Raw genomic sequence first — 20,531 nt, forward strand, 5'->3', positions numbered from 1 at the left:
CAGTGAGAACGACTGGTCAAGTATGACGTCAGCCATGCAAGGGCACTCCCAGTAATCCCAAAATGATTTTCCAGCCTGTCAAGTAGAATATGATGATCCACGGTGAGGGGAGGTGATGGTCTAGTGTTTAAGGTGTTGGGCTTGATCAGAAGATCATGGGTTCAAATCCCTGCCTGACTGGAAAATCACTAAGGGCCCTTGGGCAAGGTCTTTAATCCCCTATTGCTCCCGGTGTGTAGTGAGCGCCTTGTATGGCAGCACCCTGACATCGGGGTGAATGTGAGGCATAATTGTAAAGCGCTTTGAGCGTCTAATGCAGATGGAAAAGCGCTATATAAATGCAGTCCATTTACCATTTACCATTTCACGGTATCAAATGCAGCACTGAGATCTAACAGCACAAGAACTATAGTGGTGTCCAAATCCATTGCAAGCAGAAGATCATTCACCACTTTAGTGAGAGCCGTCTCTGTGGAGTGTATTTTCTAAAAGCAGACTGCAGTCTGCTAAAGAGATTATTCTCAGTGAGATAGTCTACGAGCTGCAGTGAAACCACTTTTTCCAGAATTTTAGAGCAAAATGATAGATTTGATATCGGCCGATAGTTTTTCAATACACAAGTGTCAATATTAGGTTTCTTAAGTAATGGTTTAATCACTGCAGATTTGAAACATTTAGGAACAGATCCAGAAGTTAAAGAAAGATGAATAATTTCTAGCACAGTCTGCCCAAGAGTGGGCCACAGGTCCTTAAATAGTTTTGTTGGTATAGGATCAGTTAAACAGGTTGTGCTTTGTGTTGACGTTACGGGTTTTGTCAGCATGCCTAGAGAGATACTATCAAATTCTATAAATCTAGGTAATACCTCAGTAATGGCACCTACCTCAGTAGTAGGGTGTAGTGGCTGGGTTAAGGCATGCTGGGATATGTTTAACCTAATGTCTTCTATTTTGGTCTCAAAGTAATCCAGGAAATCTTGTGCTGCAAAAGGAGAGCAAACAACAGGTGGTTGTCCATGAATAAGTGTTGCTGCCATGTCAAACAAGAACTTAGAGTTATGCTTGTTTTTGTTGATCAAATCAGAGTAATAGGTCCACTTTGTTGCCAGTAATGCTTGCTTATTATAGTCTAAAGGCCCAGTCACACGGCACTTAACGAAGGGTGACGCAGCCCTGACGAAACAAGAAATCTGGACTTTTGTTGACTGTCGTTGGCATCGTTTAACCTTCGCGCAGCCTCGTACCTGCAGCTGGCGCTATGTCAGGATTTTTAAACTGTTGAAAAATTTGAACGAAGGGCAGGGAAAACCTCAATTCGTCTGTGTCTCGTTTTGCTGCTGTTCTTGATGTTTTTTAATTGTTTGTGTAGTTTTTGTAACGTTATTGTTTAATTTGACTTTGTTGGAGCAGCTGAACGTTTTCACACCGTGCAGAAGCCGGTTTGTGAGCACTGAGGCTGCTGCTGCTTCATGTACCGTTGGAAATTACAATGCAAACTCAGCCTGCTTGTTTGGATTTTTTTATCTGTGTGTCTGTGTGTGTGTGGGGGGGGGGGTTGACAGCTTCAGTGGGCTAAAGGCACCTTACATAAGACAGAATTAATCTTTTGTGTGGATATAATTAATTATTTTGCCACAAGCAACTGTTGAATTTGAAACAACAAAAAAGTTGTGTAATTTTTGACTGTACTTGAATGCAGCATCAGCGGCAGCAGAAGCTGCTGCGTGCGCTTATTATTTTGTATTAAATATAACAATATGAGTGTAGGAATAACAATCCATTCCTTCTGTACATGTGGCAACAGGTAGATGAATCAAAATGATGATATAAAGAGCTGTTCTGGAAGGAAGAATTCACGTTGTGGATCAGTGATCAGCTGGTGGAATAACCGCACGTGTCAATGCGTGTGTTCACACGCACTGATTAATTTACTGCTCTGATATAGTCAATCATCTTTACAATTATATTTATATTTATTCTCCCTTTTGACAGTTTTCTGTTATAAATCAATATATATGGCTTAGAACATCATACAGGGATACAGCAGTGACCACTGCACTTTTTTTTTTTTTTTTTATTGGAGGAAGACGGAGTGCGCAGCGTGTCAACAGACAGTGAGGATTCTGATAATGTTGGAGATGATCCCTCTTTTGTTCTGGACGAGGAACCAGAGCAGGTGGTCCACCGACGTGCACACAGATTTTCACAGCTTCTGTTTGCAGTTTCTCCAGGAATCAGGCGCTGTGAGCTCCGTCCCAGCGCCGAGTCCTGGAACGCAGAGACACACACACACTCTGCTCCAGCTGTGGCTCCAGGCGCGTTTCGTTAAAGCGTCGAGATTGTGAGCTTTGGTTTTGTTAAGTTCCTCTTTCGTCCCTTTTGCGCTCTTGTTTCACAGACTGTTCTGTGATAAAAGCTCTTTCGTCCACCTTTTCTCAACAAATTGTGACGTTTTTTACTTTTTCCCTTAGTTCAGGAATCATCGTGTGCCGTGTGACTGGACCATAAGATAGCATCACGCCACGCAAGACGGCACAAAAAAAATCTAGTGTGTGATTGACAGCCTACTGTATATTAGCTTTGTAGTTAATATCTCCTCCTTGTCAGCATGCATAGACACATATTTTGTAGAACACTTGGCTTTTTGCAGACCAAGTGGTTCTCTGGAATAGGAGTTGGACTGACAAAATTAGAATAGATTAGATTCAACTTTGTCATTGTGCAGAATACAGGTACCAGAAGTGCAGAAAAGCATTAAATGCCAAATGCACTCAAATACGTACAATTAGGAGTGAGGTAGACAAATAGGAGATGGGTATGTACAGTAATGTATAAATAGATAATAAATAATAATGTATAATTATATAGACCAGGGTATGATTCCAGGTGTGTATACGAGGTCTATTAGAAAAGTATCCGACCTTATTATTTTTTTCAAAAACCATATGGATTTGAATCACGTGTGATTGCGTCAGCCAAGCTTGAACCTTCGTGCGCATGCCTGAGTTTTTTCACGCCTGTCGGTTGCGTCATTCGCCTGTGAGCAGGCTTTGAGTGAGGAGTGGTCCACCCCTCTCGTCGTTTTTTTCATTGTTTAGGAATGCTTCAGAGACTGCCGCTTTGCTTGATCAAAATCTTTTCAGAAACTGTGAGGGACATCAAAGTGGACACCATTTGAGAAATTCAGATGGTTTTTGGTGAAAATTTTATGGGCTTCAAAGAGATTACGGAGTGTTACTGTCGCTGTAAGGATGGCCCAGAACGACTGGTGGCGAGCTGCGCTCCGAAGCCGCCATCGACAGGCTGAGCGACCATTTCATTTCTAAACGGATGGCTGTATGGATCCGTGACCATCGTGTGCAATTTCTCTGGTTATCACAAGAGCTGGACATCAACCATTTTCCGTCAGATTTCACTTTTAACAAGAGATTTTGTCATGGAAAGCCGAGCGGAGGCTTCGCACGTCACGATGGATTCGCTACTGGAACGAGACAAAACCACCTCCGTTTTGGTCTCACAGGATGGCTTTGAGATGGCGTTCAGACAGCTGTCGGTGGTTTTTCCATCGAGTGATTATCCGAGAAATTGTGTATGTGCCTGGACATGCCAGAACATGTCCTGTGAGGCTTCATCACGCGTTGCTTTGCGCCATGCGGCACCGCCGCGACGCGCGAAGCCTCCTCTCCTCTTTCCATGACAAAAACTCCTGTAACAGTGGAATGTGCCGTTCATTTCCAAGCTGGATGCTGTGTTTTATCCGGGATGTCATCTGACTAGCACAGGAATTGTGAAAAGACGTGGACATCAGCACTTTTTCGGCACATTGAGACAGACGTGCAGAGGAATTTCGCGCGTCGCGGCGGTGCTGCATGGCTAAAAGCAACATCGTGATGAAGCCTCACAGGACATGTTCTGGTATGTCCAGGCACATCCACAATTTCTCGGATAATCACTCGATGGAAAAACCACCGACAGCTGTCTGAACGCCATCTCAAAGCTGTCCTGTGAGACCAAAACGGAGGTGGTTTTGTCTCGTTCCAGTAGCGAATCCATCGTGACGCGCAAAGCCTCCGCTCGGCTTTCCATGACAAAATCTCTTGTTAAAAGTGAAATCTGCCGGAAAATGGTTGATGTCCAGCTCTTGTGATAACCAGAGAAATTGCACACGATGGTCATGGATCCATACAGCCATCTGTTTAGAAATGAAATGGTCGCTCAGCCTGTCGATGGCGGCTTCGGAGCGCGGTGCACCACTAGTCGCTCTGGGCCATCCTTAAAGCAACAGTAACACTCCATAATCTCTTTGAAGCCCATAAAATTTTCACCAAAAACCATCTGAATTTCTCAAATGGTGTCCACTTTGATGTCCCTCACAGTTTCTGAAAGAATTTTGGTCAAGCAAAGCGGCAGTCTCTGAGCCATTCCTAAACAATGAAAAAAACGACGAGAGGGGTGGACCACTCCTCACTCAAAGCCTGCTCACAGGCGAATGACGCAACCGACAGGCGTGAAAAAACTCAGGCATGCGCACTAAGGTTCAAGCTTGGCTGATGCAATCACACGTGATTCAAATCCATATGGTTTTTGAAAAAAATAATAAGGTCGGATACTTTTCTAATAGACCTCGTACTTCAGACTGTCTGTGTTTTAGGACCAGATGTTTCATTTGCATTGTCCCAGTTCACCCACCTGTAAATCAGACCTAGAGTGCCTATATACTGAGACTGACAACATTCATTGTCCATGGTTTCAACTGGCAGGTGTCACATTGTTTCCAGTGTTGGAGTGATCGCACATTGATCACATTGTAAATCACACACATCTCAAAGCAACAACTTGCTGGTTGGTTGCTGCATGGTTTTACACTCCAAAAAGTTTCAAAATGACAAGATGTTGTGCATATTAATGCAAAAATTTATTTAAAAACAGATATAAAATGCATATATTTCTTGCAGATACAGAGAACAAAAATTAAATAAAGCAATATTTAGCTCATATGTCGGTGAGGTCAGCCAAAGGGGAATTCCTCGTTAGCCAAGCTAGCGGAAACATCTTTCCAATCCGGACTTCACCTTGCTGCACATTGTTTCAGTGAAACGTCGACAGAAACAAATTCTCCACCTGTGGCTATGACCACAGCAGCTGTGCACAGCAATGACACATGCCATCAAAAGTTAAAGATTTTCATCTTTTGCCACTTGCCACAGGGACAAGGACAAATTGGATGCTATCTTATTATATGGCTATGACGCTATGCGAGCTCTGATTGGCTTATTTCCAGTCTGATATTTTCCCATATCAGACTGTGACCATGACAGTCGGTCCAGATCGAGTATCACATTTGTTACAAACCAGAAAGCTAAATACACAATTAGAAAAACCAAGTCAGACATGGACATACTCCATAAATATCTAAACAGCATAAAAAAAACACACAGATTGAAAGCTTACATGCTGTCCTGACCACCTTTTAAGCAAGTTCCTCACGGAGGTGAAGAAAGCGAACAGGTCTGACTACGACCCAAAGCAGCTTTCATATTCCGGTGATACCGTAAGTTTGCATGTTTATATATGAAGAGTTCAGATGAAAAACCCAGTATGTCCAAAACCATAAATTTTTAGTTGAAGCCGACATGTATTTGGCTGTCAAGGGGACCATCAGTGTGCAAAATAAGAAAGAATTTGAACAAGCTGTTTTCATTTTATTGATGAAAGTCTGTGCATTTCCAAATATGGTTTCCTTTAAATCTCCATTTTCAACTGCATTTTTCTCCATTTAAAAAAAATACTGGGTTTTGCATCTGAACTCTTCATATATAATGCCCATATAGTAAATAAATTATTAACCTCACTTGCTCAGTTAATAATCTTTTATTATCTTTAACAAGGAGGACAAACAGACTGCAAGAGATATAATTTAAGTGCAGAGAGTCACTCGATTTTAAACAGGTTAAAGGTGAATAATTTGTGTGGCATTACAGGGAGGAATCAGCTGTCATCAGAGCAAATGCTTCCTGTTTTAATTATAAAGTTGTGCAAAATGCAAAAACTCTGTAGCTTTCATTCATCCATCCATCCATTTTCTTCCGCTTTATCTGGAGTCGGGTCGCGGGGGCAGCAGCTCAAGCAAAGCCGCCCAGACCTCCCGATCCACCCACACCTCCCCCAGCTCCTCCGGGGGAACCCCAAGGCGTTCCCAAGCCAGCTGAGAGACGTAGTCCCTCCAGCATGTAGCTTTCAATTAAGTAAATTATTGTATGTGTTGTTAGCATTGAAAAATGACTGTGCCTCATGCCATCACCTACAGGAATTCTGCTATAATCCCCAATGAGAGTTTTTCTTCCATCGATGTGTATGCAGCATTAATCTTATTAATGCAATACTGTCGGAATTGATGGCTTAGTGCTTGCAGTGTGATCTGTGCAAGTGCAACATCTAGGAAAATGATTTAGATTGGCATGGAATTGGAAAAAAAAAAAACTGACCAGGTCACCAGGACATTCCTAGCTTCTTTCCACTGTAAGGTTCTCCTCTGTCATTCCATTAATTATATTTTGTCTTTCATTCTTCTGTTCTGTCGTCACCTACTATCCACTCCTGTCTAGGTTCATGGGCTGGGTAATGCTGAAGATATTTTCCTCCATACTTGGAAGTATTCAAGTTAACCTCAGCCATTTGTCAGCGCTGCACAGTGCCTCAAAAGAGGTACAGGTGACCACATACTGACTCACTCATACACAAAACAATGCTCATATATGCAACCCCATACAGTGTCAGCATTTCCTAGAAGATTAAGGCTATCTTTTCAGGAAGCATCACTTGTGATTTTTTTTTTTTTTTTGGTGTGATGCAATTGAGGATGCAAAGTAAGGTTGTACTTCTCTGTACTGTGAAAGTGTACAGAGTTATACTGTTTCTTCACATCTATTACAACACCTTTTAAAATTAAAACAGCATATTCTGAAAAAAAAATGATTTATTTAGTCAGGCTGGTGGGCTGACCTTCTGCCCGGGCAGGAGTGCTTCAAGCTTCAGTGGTCAGATTGGGACCTGCAGATGCAGTAACTGCATCCTCTCCAGAGTTTCCTGAAGTGCCAACATCTCAGTCTCCTCTGCCGCCTTTCACACTTAAGCCCCGTTTACACATAGACGATAAGCTCTCCCGGAAGCGTCCCGGCAGAGATTTTGGCCCCTGCGGGCCGTTTTAGCGATCAAACGCCGTTGTTAACGCTGGCGCACAGGGGCGTGATTTGGTTCTGGCTTCACCAGGAATCGTCGAAAAAATTATACAACATGTCGAATAATTCCGGGAGTGCTCCCGGAGAATTGGCGTGACGACGGAGACAACGCGAACAACGGCGTTTGATACTTTTTAATCGCCGTTTCATCCTGCCCCTTCCTGTAGTTCCGCAGTTTCAACCGCCGTTATCGGCGGCCGGCGGTGTATCCCTAACCAACGGCGTATAAAACGGTGATAGAGCCCACATCGGTGTACACAACGGTGTTTCAGCCGGCGACACAGCCAGACCAAACAGCAGCGCTAGCGGACATTACGCCGTTCTAAACGCCACCCCCCCGGTTCGCCAGGCGGCGGTCAGTATATAAACGGAAGCGCGCTGAAGAAGACGGAAGAAGGACGACGCTCCAGGTATTTTTGCATCGATAAACAACGCTCCAGATATATTTTTGCAGAGGAAAGAACGAGGTCCCAGTTATTTAGACCGAGAAAAGAACGACGCTACAGATATTTCGGCAGAGAAAAAACGACGCTCCAGTTTTTTTAGGCAGAAAAAAGACCGACGCTACAGATAAATTTGCAGAGAACGAGGCTCCAATTGATTTTTTCTGAGATGGCTCCAAAGAAAGTTTGCAGCGGCAAGGAGTTGAAGAAGGGAACCAAGAGGTTTGTTTCACAAGCAGTGGAGCAACATGTTGAGGAGGTGGAAAGGGAGGAAGAGGCTGTGGATGATCTCCCTCCCCCTCCAGAGGCCTGTATTCCTGCTGCTCCAGCTGCTCCTGCTGTAAAGCCAGGTGAATCCACAGAGCAGCCTGCTGGGGAGGAAGTCCACGTCCGGGCCAAGAAGGAGAAACTGCAGCTGATGAAGGAGGACGAACAGTTGGTTGCAGACTTCTTCAACAGCCATCCCGTGTTCTGGGACAAAGCCCACAAAGACTACAAGTGAGTGTCTGAGCACATTTCAGCATATTTTTCATATCTTGTTACTATCATGTCTCTCCACTGCACTTTCACTTTTCAGTAATGCATTTTCTGATTTCTGTTAAACAGGGACACCCAGCAGAAAGGTCGCATGCTGGGAGACCTCGCCGGGACCCTCGCCACCACCTGCACGGCCCAGCAGCTGAAGACCTGGCTTGAGTCCATGAGGACAGCATTTGGGAAGCTGTCCAAGCCCCCTCCCTCCGGCGCCCAAAGGAAAGCTGTCAAGGAGAAGGAGGCATGGATATTGAGGAACTTCAGCTGCTGTGGGAAGCAGATCAAACGCCAAGGGAGGAAGGTTGGGGTAAATATTTGCGACAAATTTGCCTTGTACATCTGCCATATGTTATTACTATGTTGTTGCAGCTTTTACATGCCAATTGGTCTTCTGTTGCAGGATTTACCCTCTGCTTCTGGCTCGACCTCCAGGAAGCGCGCCGCCCCACCTTCGCCCATCACAGCGATGATGAGTCTGCACCATTGCAGGTCTTCCAAGACGACGAGGTGTCGGATGCATCCACCCCAAAGAGGACCAGCAAGGGAGGGCCCTTCAAGTCAAGGAAGAGGGTGTCGGACACTGAGGAGCTACTGGGCAAAGTAAGTATCAAACATTCCTTCATTTCCTTCCTCCACTTGCCACCTGGGTTTCCGCTTGTTGCATTTTCAATTCGATAATGCATTTTCCACTTTCCCTTTGTGGACACACACACATCTTTCACTCACACACACACACACACACACACAAAAACAAACACACACAAACAAAAACACACACAAAAACAAACACACACACACAAAACAAACACCAACACACTCTCTCTCTCTCTCTCTCTCTCTCTCTCTCTCTCTCTCTCTCTCTCTCTCTCTCTCTCTCTCTCTCTCACAAACACACACAAATCTCTATATTATACTAATATTACTTTCTCGTTGTGTTATTACAGCTGACTGACCACATGATGGGCAGAATGGAGTCCCTGAAGGCTGCCCATGCCCGAGTTGGACCCCAGAACCCAGTGGACCAAAGGTCGCGGATGAGGTGGGCCATCTTCAAGTCCTGGTACGAGCAGTCCTTAACCATGGACGACATACAGTTCCTGGATTTGGAGGCGGTGGTGAATGCTGAGCTGCACAAGTTCCGCAGGTGGCAGGCGATGCAGCAGCTTCCACAGCCAGCACCACCGGCGTCACCCATAGCACCCCACCCCCCACTCACTGCACCACACCCGTACCCGCAGTACTACGCGAGTCAAGGGGGCCCAACATACAGGTACTCCAGCCCTTACAAGGGCTATTGGAACGCCGGACCACCACCCACCCACGGCCAGCAGCACCACTCCCAGTACCATACCCTCCACAATGTGGCGTCTACACACCGGCCCACACTGTCCCAGCCCCAGCCCGGCACATCGAACCAGTCGGCTGCATCCACCAGCGCGTAGAATGACAGCCTTGACATTCCTGAGTTTTCCACCTCCGGCGTGGAAAACATGTTGAAGGATATCGGCAAGGGGCTGAATCTCAGTTCCACTTCCCAGTGACATTTCTACACTTTTGTCATTTGTTCATTGTTATTGTTTGTAAATTGTGATTGCTGTTTTTTTTTTTGGGGGGGGGGGGGGTTATGGGCTATTTATGTTATATGTAATTGCTTTTTTCTTGATTATTTATTAAAATATTTTTGAAAACTTATTAAAGTATATGTAGTAATCAATGTTAAGAGATTGTGACAAAAATTATTGATGAAAAAGTGTCATCCCAAGTGAAAAAGTAGAGGGAAAAACATTCTGAAATGCTGTCATGCCCAGTGAAATACTGCGAAAAGTGTCATCCCCATCTCACACACACACACACACACACACACAAACTCTCTCTCTCTCTCTCTCTCTCACACACACACACACACACACACAGCTGTATGAAATGTACATTGAACATACTGTATTTATATACTTTATTTACACATTAACATCACCAGATAACATGTGTAAACTAAATTGCAAAAATTACACAACATTCTCAAGGAAAAAAAAGCCTGCAGTCTGAGAGCGAAGCGCTCTATTGGGGTGATATGGTACTACGAGGTCCCTAAGATAAGATGGGACCTGATTATTCAAAACCTTATAAGTAAGAAGAAGAATTTTAAATTCTATTCTAGAATTAACAGGAAGCCAATGAAGAGAGGCCAATATGGGTGAGATATGCTCTCTCCTTCTAGTCCCCGTTAGTACTCTAGCTGCAGCATTTTGAATTAGCTGAAGGCTTTTTAGGGAACTTTTAGGACAACCTGATAATAATGAATTACAATAGTCCAGCCTAGAGGACAAGACACCAGTTCGCTGCTATACTCAGCTATGATGGCCTCACAGACTGGCTGGATGAATTTGCAGTTGGTGGAGGCGTGCACTCGAAAGTTCTACATCAAGGACTTGTACGAGTCGCCTGTTGCCAGGAAGCGGATGGTGACAGCCAATTTGACTCCAGGTTCCAGTGCTTTCCTCCAGGTGTCTTGCTTCTCTATCCTAGGTGTGATCCTCTGCAGAATCTCGTGGAACATTGCAGGCTCCATTCTCATAAAGTTCTTGAATGCCGCAGTATCCTCCAGCTCAAGCTCCTTCATCAAATTGTCATAATGTCCCTGGTCCACCCTTCGTGCCAGCCAAGTTTTGACCTACCATCTCCTCTGCCTTCTCCTTGTCCTCCTCCTCTCCTCAGCTGCTGCCTGCCTATCCAGCTGATGCTGATTTATTAGCTCTCTGTATAATTGTACGATGTGGAGTACACCTCGACCAAGTTCCAGCATGGTGCCTGTTGCCTCATGCAAGGCCTCAGCTTCATCTATGTCCATGGGCATGTCCATGTCGAAGTTGAAGTCCATGGTGCTCCTTCTACAGCTACGCTAGCAACTCCAGAATGATGAAAATGTGTGTAGAACCAGCTCATTATACAGGATACTCTGGGGGCGGTGCCCAATATTCCAATGATCCTGGCGTGACGCGGGATTTTCCCTGTTTGCCTGTTAAAACCTGGGTAACAACCAGTGGTACACAGGGCATTATCGGCGGCTGCAGAATACCGCCGTTCTCACCCGCGTCTTAACCTGCAATTGTAAGGGATAGAACTGGGTATTAACCCCCGTTGCCTGACGTGTGCCGGATGCTACGGCATCAAAACGCCACGTTATTCGACGGATTTAGTGGCGTTTTATCCATGTATTTGTGGCTGGTACAGCGGGCAAGACGCTGGCGAAATGCTCCGCCCATTTCAACCGTGAAAACAGCCGGAACTACCGCGAACGTCGGTCTGCGTACGACCCGCCGACAAAACCGTCTCTGTGTAACCTAGGCTTTAGGACGTAATTGCCACCTTCAGCAGGGCCTCTATCGTTTCTGCAGCCTTTAGCACCAACTTTCTTTTGCTGCTCTTAGCGACGCCTCAGTGTAAATGGCACCCTTCAGTGTCTCAACCATCTGTGCAGCACATCCCCAGATATTCATTACAGCTGCAACACCTCTCAGCACCTCAGTTATCACTAACATGGCTAGCATTCCAATCTGCACGGATGTTATTAAGCATCCACGCCATCTCTTACTTTACAGCCTCAATAGTTACAAGCTACAGGTAAAGGGCCGACTTGCCATTCATTTCAATCAGAGTAGGCACTTTGCAGTGACAAGAGACACCTGTTGTTATGCAGCCAGCTAGATGGGGCCAAAGTAGATGAGAATCCTATTTTCATATGAAAGCTGAGTGACGTGACATGGTGACTGGCAGTCCGAATAAAAAAGCCAGTGTGACGTCAACTGGCTGCTCAATCAAATAAAATAAGCCAAGATGGAGGAAAATGTTCCGAAACAGCTGCATTTGATATTTTGTAAAAATTGATGAGATATAAACACCTCTAAATCTAAACCAGATAACACCTCCGAAGTGATATGCAAGACATCGTACGGAGATGTTAGCATGCTAACTAGCATCCACCACAACACAGAATTGTCTTGGATCCTGGATGGCAACCACCTAGATAGACCACTGGTTCATCACCACCTGTCAAAGTAACAATCTCTCTGCTGTAGCCAGGTGAAACTTTAGCGTGTCCTTGACCTTCACCAGCCACTGGGGTCCTCAACACTGGAGCACCTGCATGCTGGATCATAGTAAATGGACTGTATTTATATAGTGCTTTTCCCATCTATTTCAGAAGCTCAAAGCGCATTACAGTGATGCTTCACATTCACCCATTCACACACACACATACACACACACACTCGCACACCGATGTCAGGGTGCTGCCATGAAAGGCGCTCACTACACACCACGACAAGCTATGGGAATAAAGACCTTACCCAAGGGCCCTTAGTGATTTTCCGGCCAAACGGGGGTTTGAACCCAGGATTCTTTGGTCTCAAGCCCACTGCTTAACCACTCGACCATCACCTCCTAACTGCGTTTCTCTGGATCATGACCAGAAAACACACCACACAGACAAAATGCCTAAGCTGATGTTTCCTCACAATGTCTCTAAGTAACCTCTCCTTTGACACAGTCATTCCAGTGATACTCAAAGATCCTCTACAGAGACCTGGTACGTACCAGAGACAGCCATGTGTCACCTTAGGTCACTAATTAGAGTCCATGACTAATGACCATACAGTCTGATGGGAAGCACCAGGACCCTAAAGACTTGGACATCTGTTTGCCTGCAAAGACATTAGCATCGCCAAAGACCTCTGACCTTTGACCTCGTGACCCCATAAATTCTTTCCAGGCATCTCTGGATGTCGACGACAAGTACCGAGAGACATGTATGTCACTTCTGAGATAAGTGAAGGTCTCTACAAGTTCAACACTTTCACTGGAAGTCACTGAAAGCCTGGATCTTAGTCTGGATCCAAAACAATCACAAACCCAGACACTGTAATTCAAGCACTGGAGTCAGGGTATCCATTGAGTCTGCAAAGTTCACACCTGGTCCATGCAGGGACTGAACACAGTAGGAACCAGAACATATCTCTGATGAATACCATGGGTAACTTGAAGGCCGAGGCTCCGCCCACTGTGCTGTACAGTCCTCAGTACCTGTGTCCAGGCTGGACATGATGTCCAGCAACTTGTTTGGGTAGCAGCATCTCAGTATTAACGGTCTATCTCTGAATAACCTTGGACTGTTTAACTGTTACTGAATAAAGAATTGTGGACTAAAATTGTCTGATCTGTTCTTTAAGATGGGGTCACCCCTTTGTACTCACAATTTCACTGGCTGTCTGATTAGCAGGCAAGCTAATTTTGCAGAACTTGTGATGACAAAAACATAAAAACACACGATATTCATGCTTTTCACTTAGGTTAGCTTACCTGTCCAGTAGGATGAAAGCCAGCTTGGGGTCTGTTTTGCTCTCCAAAACTAGTTGTCTGTTTTTCAATGCCATGTCTATGTTGACCAGATTCCCATTTAACTTGGCAGCCTTCAGCAGATAAGACCTTTTGTTTGTTCAGTGTTCATTGGGATCTGTGTTGTGCTGGTAGCTGGTCATTTGTTGGCATTATCTAACTCCATGTTGTTACCTGCACAGTCTATTCTGTATTCAAAACCATAATTCAAAACTTGTCCATACACTGTAGAGGACAAGACGGTCAGGAGCATGTTTCTGTGTAGGCTCTCAGTTGTCCAGGTGGTTTCCATAGTAGAGAAGCTTGAATCTTCGACTGGACTGGGTTGCTTGACGCAAGGATGTTTCGCTTCAAATCGCAGAAGCTTCCTCAGCTAAAATTCTTGCTCTGGTACTCTGACTTCTGTCTTGACTCTTGTAGAGAAGAATAAACAGAAGCCACAAAAGCTGGAGTTTTAAACCTAACCAGACCCCTCCTACCGAGAGGCAGACTCCTATAGGCTAGTGACTAAACAATAGCTCTAATTAGCAACTGTTGTGCTCTAGTTAGCACCCTCCTAATGACAGGGCAGCTGTTCCTCCTAATGATGCGACGGACGCCTCTCCTGATGGCTCCCTTGACGACTCTCCTGATGACGTGAGTGACTCATTACCATGAACAAAAGACCTTAGTACTCCATTGTAAACAGGGGACAAAGCGTGTCTCAGACCCCCTCCCTGGTTAAGGCTGGGTTTCAACTGTTTCACATAACAAGGGATCCTGTCCTTAGGGTGAACTAATTTCTGTCTCAAGGTGTTAACCGGTTTAAAGTAAACTGGGATTTTGTGCTGTCTGAAGATCCTCTGTAGTTTTTCCGCTACTCCTGCTAAATAAGGGAGAGACACTCCTCTTCTTCTTGTGTCCGTTTCCTGTCTATCTGGTCTCTTTGTTCTCTGGAACTTCTGCACTTTGTCCAGGGACCATCGTGGGTACCCACATACCGTGACGGCTTTCCGGACAAGTTGTTGTTCTTTAGCCCTTCCCTTTGCAGTTGTGGGCACCTGTAGGACTCTGTGTTGAAGAGTACTGATCACCCCGAGCTTGTGTTCAAGGGGGTGGTTTGAGCCAAAGAGCAGATATTTGTCAGTGTGAGTGGGTTTTCTGTAAACCCCTGTCTGAAGCTGCCTGTTCTCTCCAATCGTAACATCACAGTCCAAGAAGGCTAAATGGTTGTTTCTGGCATCCTCATGTGTGAACTTGATATTGGAGTCCACCGAGTTGATGTGTTCTGTAAAGTCCTCAACCTCCTGTTGCTTGATTTTAACCCATGTGTCATCGACATATCTGAACCAGTGAAGGACTGCAGAAGGACCAAAGTATCATCATCCTGCCAGCGGATAAAGGCAGATGCACGGTGGTCCTGAAACATCGGACTACGAGGCCAAGATCAACAACTTGCTCAGTGACTCCAATACATACGAACGTCTGAAGAGAGACCCCAAGAGCGACAAAAAGAAGAAAATCATTAGCTACCTCCAAAACCTGGAGAAAGAGAGACTCATCGACAGGCAGGCATACTACAGACTGTACCCTGGGGGCGCCACTCCATGCATCTATGGACTGCCCAAAATCCACAAACAGGATGTGCCATTCAGGCCTATTGTATGTAGCACAGATTCCATCACGTACAATTTGGCCAAGCACCTCAAGTGGATTTTGGCTCCTCTAGTGGGTAACTCAGACCACTATGTGGAGAACACGCAAGATTTTGTGAACAAGATCAAGGACCTGCACCTGGAGGCAGATGAAACTATGGTGTCATTTGATGTGGCATCGTTGTTCACCTGCATCCCCACCGCTGAGGCCGTCTCAGCTGTCAGGCAGAGACTGCTGGAGGATGTGTCTCTACTTGAAAGGACCAAACTCACACCAGACCACATCTGCCAACTCTTAGAGATCTGTCTCAACACCACGTATTTCCTGTTTAGGGGGAATTACTACAGGCAGATCCATGGTTGTGCGATGGGGTCTCCGGTATCCCCCATTGTGGCCAATCAGTACATGGAGCGAGTGAAGACAGCCTTGACATCTTTCACGGGCATCCCTCCTAGTCACTGGTTCAGATATGTCAATGACACATGGGTTAAAATCAAGCAACAGGAGGTTGAGGACTTTACAGAACACATCAACTCGGTGGACTCCAATATCAAGTTCACACATGAGGATGCCAGAAACAACCATTTAGCCTTCTTGGACTGTGATGTTACGAATGTAGAGAACAGGCAGCTCCAGACAGGGGTTTACAGAAAACCCACTCACACTGACAAATATCTCATCTTGGCTCAAACTACCCCTTTGAACACAAGCTCGGGGTGATCACGACTCTTCAGCACAGAGCCCTACAGGTGCCCACAACTGCAGAGGGAAGGGCTAAAGAACAACAACTTGTCCGGAAAGCCCTCACAGTATGTGGATACCCACGATGGTCCCTGGACAAAGTGCAGAAGTCCCAGAGAACAAAGAGACCAGATAGACAGGAAACGGAGACAAGAAGAAGAGTGTCTCTCCCTTATTTAGCAGGAGTAGGGGAAAAACTACAGAGGATCTTCAGGCAGCACAAAATCCCAGTTTAAACCGGTTAACACCTTAAGACAGAAATTAGTTCACCCTAAGGACAGGATCCCTAGTTACAAACAGAGCAATGTAGTTTATTCTATCAGATGTCAGGAAAACTGCAACAAACACTACATAGGTGAGACTAAGCAACCTTTACACAAAAGGCTATACCAGCACCGCAGAGAGGGCGCCAGTGTACCTCAGTCTGCAGTTCATCTCCACCTTAAAGACATAACCACACGTTTGAGGACAATGAAGTTAAAAACTTAGCCAGAGAGAAGAAATGGTTTGAGAGAGGGGTCAAAGAGGCATTCTATGTGAAACAGTTGAAACCCAGCCTTAACCGGGGAGGGGGTCTGAGACATGCTTTGTCCCCTGTTTACAATGGGGTACTCAGGTCAAAGCAGTTTGTCTTTTGTTCATGGTAATGATAAAAATTTCAATAGCTTAGTAGTTATGGAAACACTCAAACCAGTCCATCTGATGCTAACGACCATGCCATGTTGTGAGTCTTTTAAATCAATTTTCTTCCTCATTCTGTTACTTGGTTTGAAATCTATCAGGTCCTTTTTACCATGTCTACATGCATAAATGCATTAGGTTTCTGCCATGGGATAATGAGACACTGCATGGTTTTAAAGGAGCAGTATCCATAACATGATCATCATTTAACTGTTGTTGCTTTCATTAATTACAGTGTGACGAATTTTTCCATGAATCTGTCTTCTTAAATTCAGGGCTCTCTGCTGGTTTATGTGCATGTGCGTCAGAGCATCATGGACTGTGCACTCATCCCCCTGGTTCTTTTCTGTCACAACCTGAGAGTCCCGTACACCTTCTGTCCTTTTCAGATTAGCAGCTCATTACTCCGGTACGTGTACGCAAACAAACTGTAATAATGTAAATGCTCAATCTGAGCTGAACAAAATGCTGAATTCTTATTTCTGCGATAGTGACACGTCATCACTGCAGGTATCATCTGATACGAGGTCTGTTAGAAAAGTAACGGACCTTTTTATTTTTTGCAAAAACTATATGGATTTGAATCGTGTGATGCATCAGCCAAGCTTGAACCTTCGTGCGCATGCGTGAGTTTTTTCACGCCTGTCGGTTGCGTCAGTCACCTGTGAGCACGCCTTGTGGGAGGAGTGGTCCAGCCCCCTCGTCGGATTTTCATTGTCAGGAAATTGGCTGATCGACTGCCGCTTTGCTTCATCAAATTTTTTTCAGAAAGTGTGAGAGACAGCCAAGTGGAAACCATTTGGAAAATTCAGATGGCTTTCGGTGAAGATCTTATGGGGATCACAGGGGGATTCGCGCGTCGGGACGGAGGCGCAGGGCACAGAACAAAAAGCAACGCCGTGATGAAGCCTCACAGGACATGTGGCATGTCCAGCTCGTCCACAGTTTCTCAGATAGTCACACGACTGAAAAGCCACCGAAAGCCGTCTGAATTTTCCGAATGGTGCAAGAGCTGCGAATGTTAGGGCTTGTCCTGTGAGACCAACAAGGAGGTGCTTTCGTCCCGCGCCATGAGCGGCTCCGTGGCGAATTTCTCCGCTCCTCTTTCCATTACAAAAACTCCTGTAACAGTGGAATGTGTTGAAAAAGTGCTATGTCCAGCTGTCTTGCCATTTCTCTGGTAGTCAGACGATGTCCAGGATCAACAAAGCGTTCACTTTGGAAATGATCTGCTCATTTGAGCCTGTCGATCGCCGCTCGGTGCGCTGCGCGCCATCCGCCGCTGTGGGCAGTCTTTAATCCAGTTGTAATTGCCCTTAATCTGTGTGATCCCCATAAGATCTTCACCGAAAGCCATCTGAATTTTCCAAATGGTTTCCACTTGGCTGTCTCTCACACTTTCTGAAAAAATTTTGATGAAGCAAAGCGGCAGTCGATCAGCCAATTTCCTGACAATGAAAATCCGAGGAGGGGGCTGGACCACTCCTCCCACAAGGCGTGCTCACAGGCGAATGAAGCAACCGACAGGTGTGAAAAAACTCACGCATGCGCACGAAGGTTCAAGCTTGGCTAATGCAATCACACATGATTCAAATCCATATAGTTTTTGCAAAAAATAAAAAGGTCCATTACTTTTCTAACAGACCTCGTATTAGCCTGCTGATTATGCAGTATCATCCATACGTTTCCTTTAAATATTCTTTATTCCAGGTCAGTCCTGAGGAAAGTGGGCGTGGTCTTGCTGCCACGCTCTGCACTGACAGAGGAGGATGCTGAGATGGACAGCATTTACTCAACTGTCATGGCTTCTGTAAGTCTCACATTTTGGTTGTTTTGTGGTGGGGAGGTAGAGTGAGTAGAATGCATTTAATATCTCTGATTATTTTGGTAGTTTAAGGGAAACCAGATTTATGTTACTTCAGCATAGCTACAGAAGTAAGCATTTGAGTAGGAGGAACACAATTATTGCAATTTTCCATCTGAAGGAGTTACAGGCTTCTGTGGCTATGACTGGAGAAACTGCATAGTGCAACTTTTGTCTGTTGCATTACCACTTTACAGTTTCATTGCCTCATGGTACAAAGAAAATAAAATGTTAAATTTCAGCTGAAGTTTGCCAGAAGGTAAATGGGAAACCTAAATCTAGATTTGACCTGTTTTGTTGTGTGAAAATCCTTCTTTGCTTTAGTTTGCTATTAAACTAATTGTCTAATTGCTTACAGCCTCCAAAAATCTGTTTAAAAATAACTATAATTCTTAAATGATTAATTCTGTATTTTTTGTTAAACCTTTTAAATTTAAGCTAAAAGTCTACACTACAAGCACAGGCAAAATTGCACACGCAAACCACTGTCCAAATACTTATGGACAGGGCTGTAAATCGTGACACTGCTCTAAACCTACATGAAAGATCATATGTCATGTTTAATAATAAAAGTAATCTATCTGTCTCAATATCAGTGACTCTGGCCCAGTTTTATTTGGTATCAGTTGAAATCAGATTTTATGGTGTGGCCCACTCCTGTCACACATTTATATATCCAAATACAAACTAATCCAACATGGCAGTTGGAGGACTGCATGAGTGGCTTGTAAAACTGTTTCTTCACCTGTATGGAAAAGAAGCAATAGTCATGAATCACAGAAATGTATAGGTAATGGATTATGCAGGCAAGATTTTTTTTTTAATAGAGACCAAAGCATTATAGAAAATTTCACTGAAGCTAAGATGCCCATTTTGTATTTTGGGTGTCACATAAGTGTATTCAGTTCAAATCAAATTGATTTGCATAAGCACAACTTTTTTAGCACACTTTTCATTGCTGCTGTACATGCAATGAATACATACCAGACTTACCACAGTCAGCTCTTCAGTCAAAATAAAGCCTGTTTCTCCTTCTGCTCTCTAATTCTTAACTTCCTATTCATTCTCAAATGTACAAAAGAGCTTGAGTTTTGCTAAAGAAATTGCTGCTTTGGACTATATCACAAAGATGAAGCAATGAGGGAATGGAGCCAGAGTGATAAGATTACGCATTAGCTGTGCTTAGGTTTATGCCCACACAATGTTCTGTAATGTATTTTGTAATTTGATTTTAATTATGCCAGTGGTGTGTGCTCACATCCTTTATGAGATCCACCTGGGACTTCTCTTAGTACTCTCTGGTATTGGCCATTGCTCTATTTTTATCATGAATATCTCCCAGAGTTTATCCTTATTCTCAAATAAAGAACTTCCAGAAGGGTATCAAAATCACCTACGGCATCTATCTGTCTTTCTGTCAGTCTATTTGGGTTAATGTTCTATCTTTAGATGGAAAAGACAATCTACTTTTCAAATTAGCACTCATTTCATCTGTACTGTCTCAATGAGGTTAGATGAGGCAAGTTAAACAAATAGTATAATGCAATTCACAGCCATTTAAATACATTAAATAGCTACATATACGTTTACAGCAGCAATACAGATTTTTTCCTCAGCCCAGATATATAGCTGCTAACAATAACTATACTGTTGAACAATCATTCATTGCTACTTACAAAACAGTCAATGACTTGATCAGACTTAATTAGTATGGTGGCTTAGTGGTTAGAACTGTTGCCTCACAGAAAGAAGGTAATGGGTTTGATTTCCACCTGTTGCCTTTCTGTGTGGAGTTTGCATGTTCTCCCCATGTTTGCGGGGGGTTTCTCCAGGTGCTCCGGTTTCCTCTCACATTTAAAGACATGCAGGTTAGGTGAATTGGAAAGTTTATAATTGCCCAGGTCTCCCTTGCAAAAGAGGTCTCGATCTCAGTGGGATCAACCTGGTTAAATAAAGGATAAGTTAAATTGCTGTAGTTAAGTTGTTTGTATCTAACAGTGTCTTC

The 20,531-nt window shown here is 44.4% G+C and overlaps 1 protein-coding gene across 1 annotated transcript in view; it reads left to right on the top strand.

The window, feature by feature from the left end:
- Window positions 1–20,531, top strand: part of gpat2 (glycerol-3-phosphate acyltransferase 2, mitochondrial) — a 174,329-nt gene that overhangs the window by 11,057 nt on the left and 142,741 nt on the right. Inside the window, exons 6-8 of the mRNA XM_034170671.1 lie at window positions 6,605–6,710; window positions 16,938–17,071; window positions 18,373–18,472. Coding sequence (XP_034026562.1) covers window positions 6,605–6,710; window positions 16,938–17,071; window positions 18,373–18,472 — 340 coding nt within the window. The remainder of the gene's footprint in view (window positions 1–6,604; window positions 6,711–16,937; window positions 17,072–18,372; window positions 18,473–20,531) is intronic.

The sequence above is a fragment of the Thalassophryne amazonica genome, chromosome 5 (genome assembly GCF_902500255.1).
Source record: "Thalassophryne amazonica chromosome 5, fThaAma1.1, whole genome shotgun sequence".
Lineage (NCBI taxonomy): Eukaryota > Metazoa > Chordata > Actinopteri > Batrachoidiformes > Batrachoididae > Thalassophryne > Thalassophryne amazonica.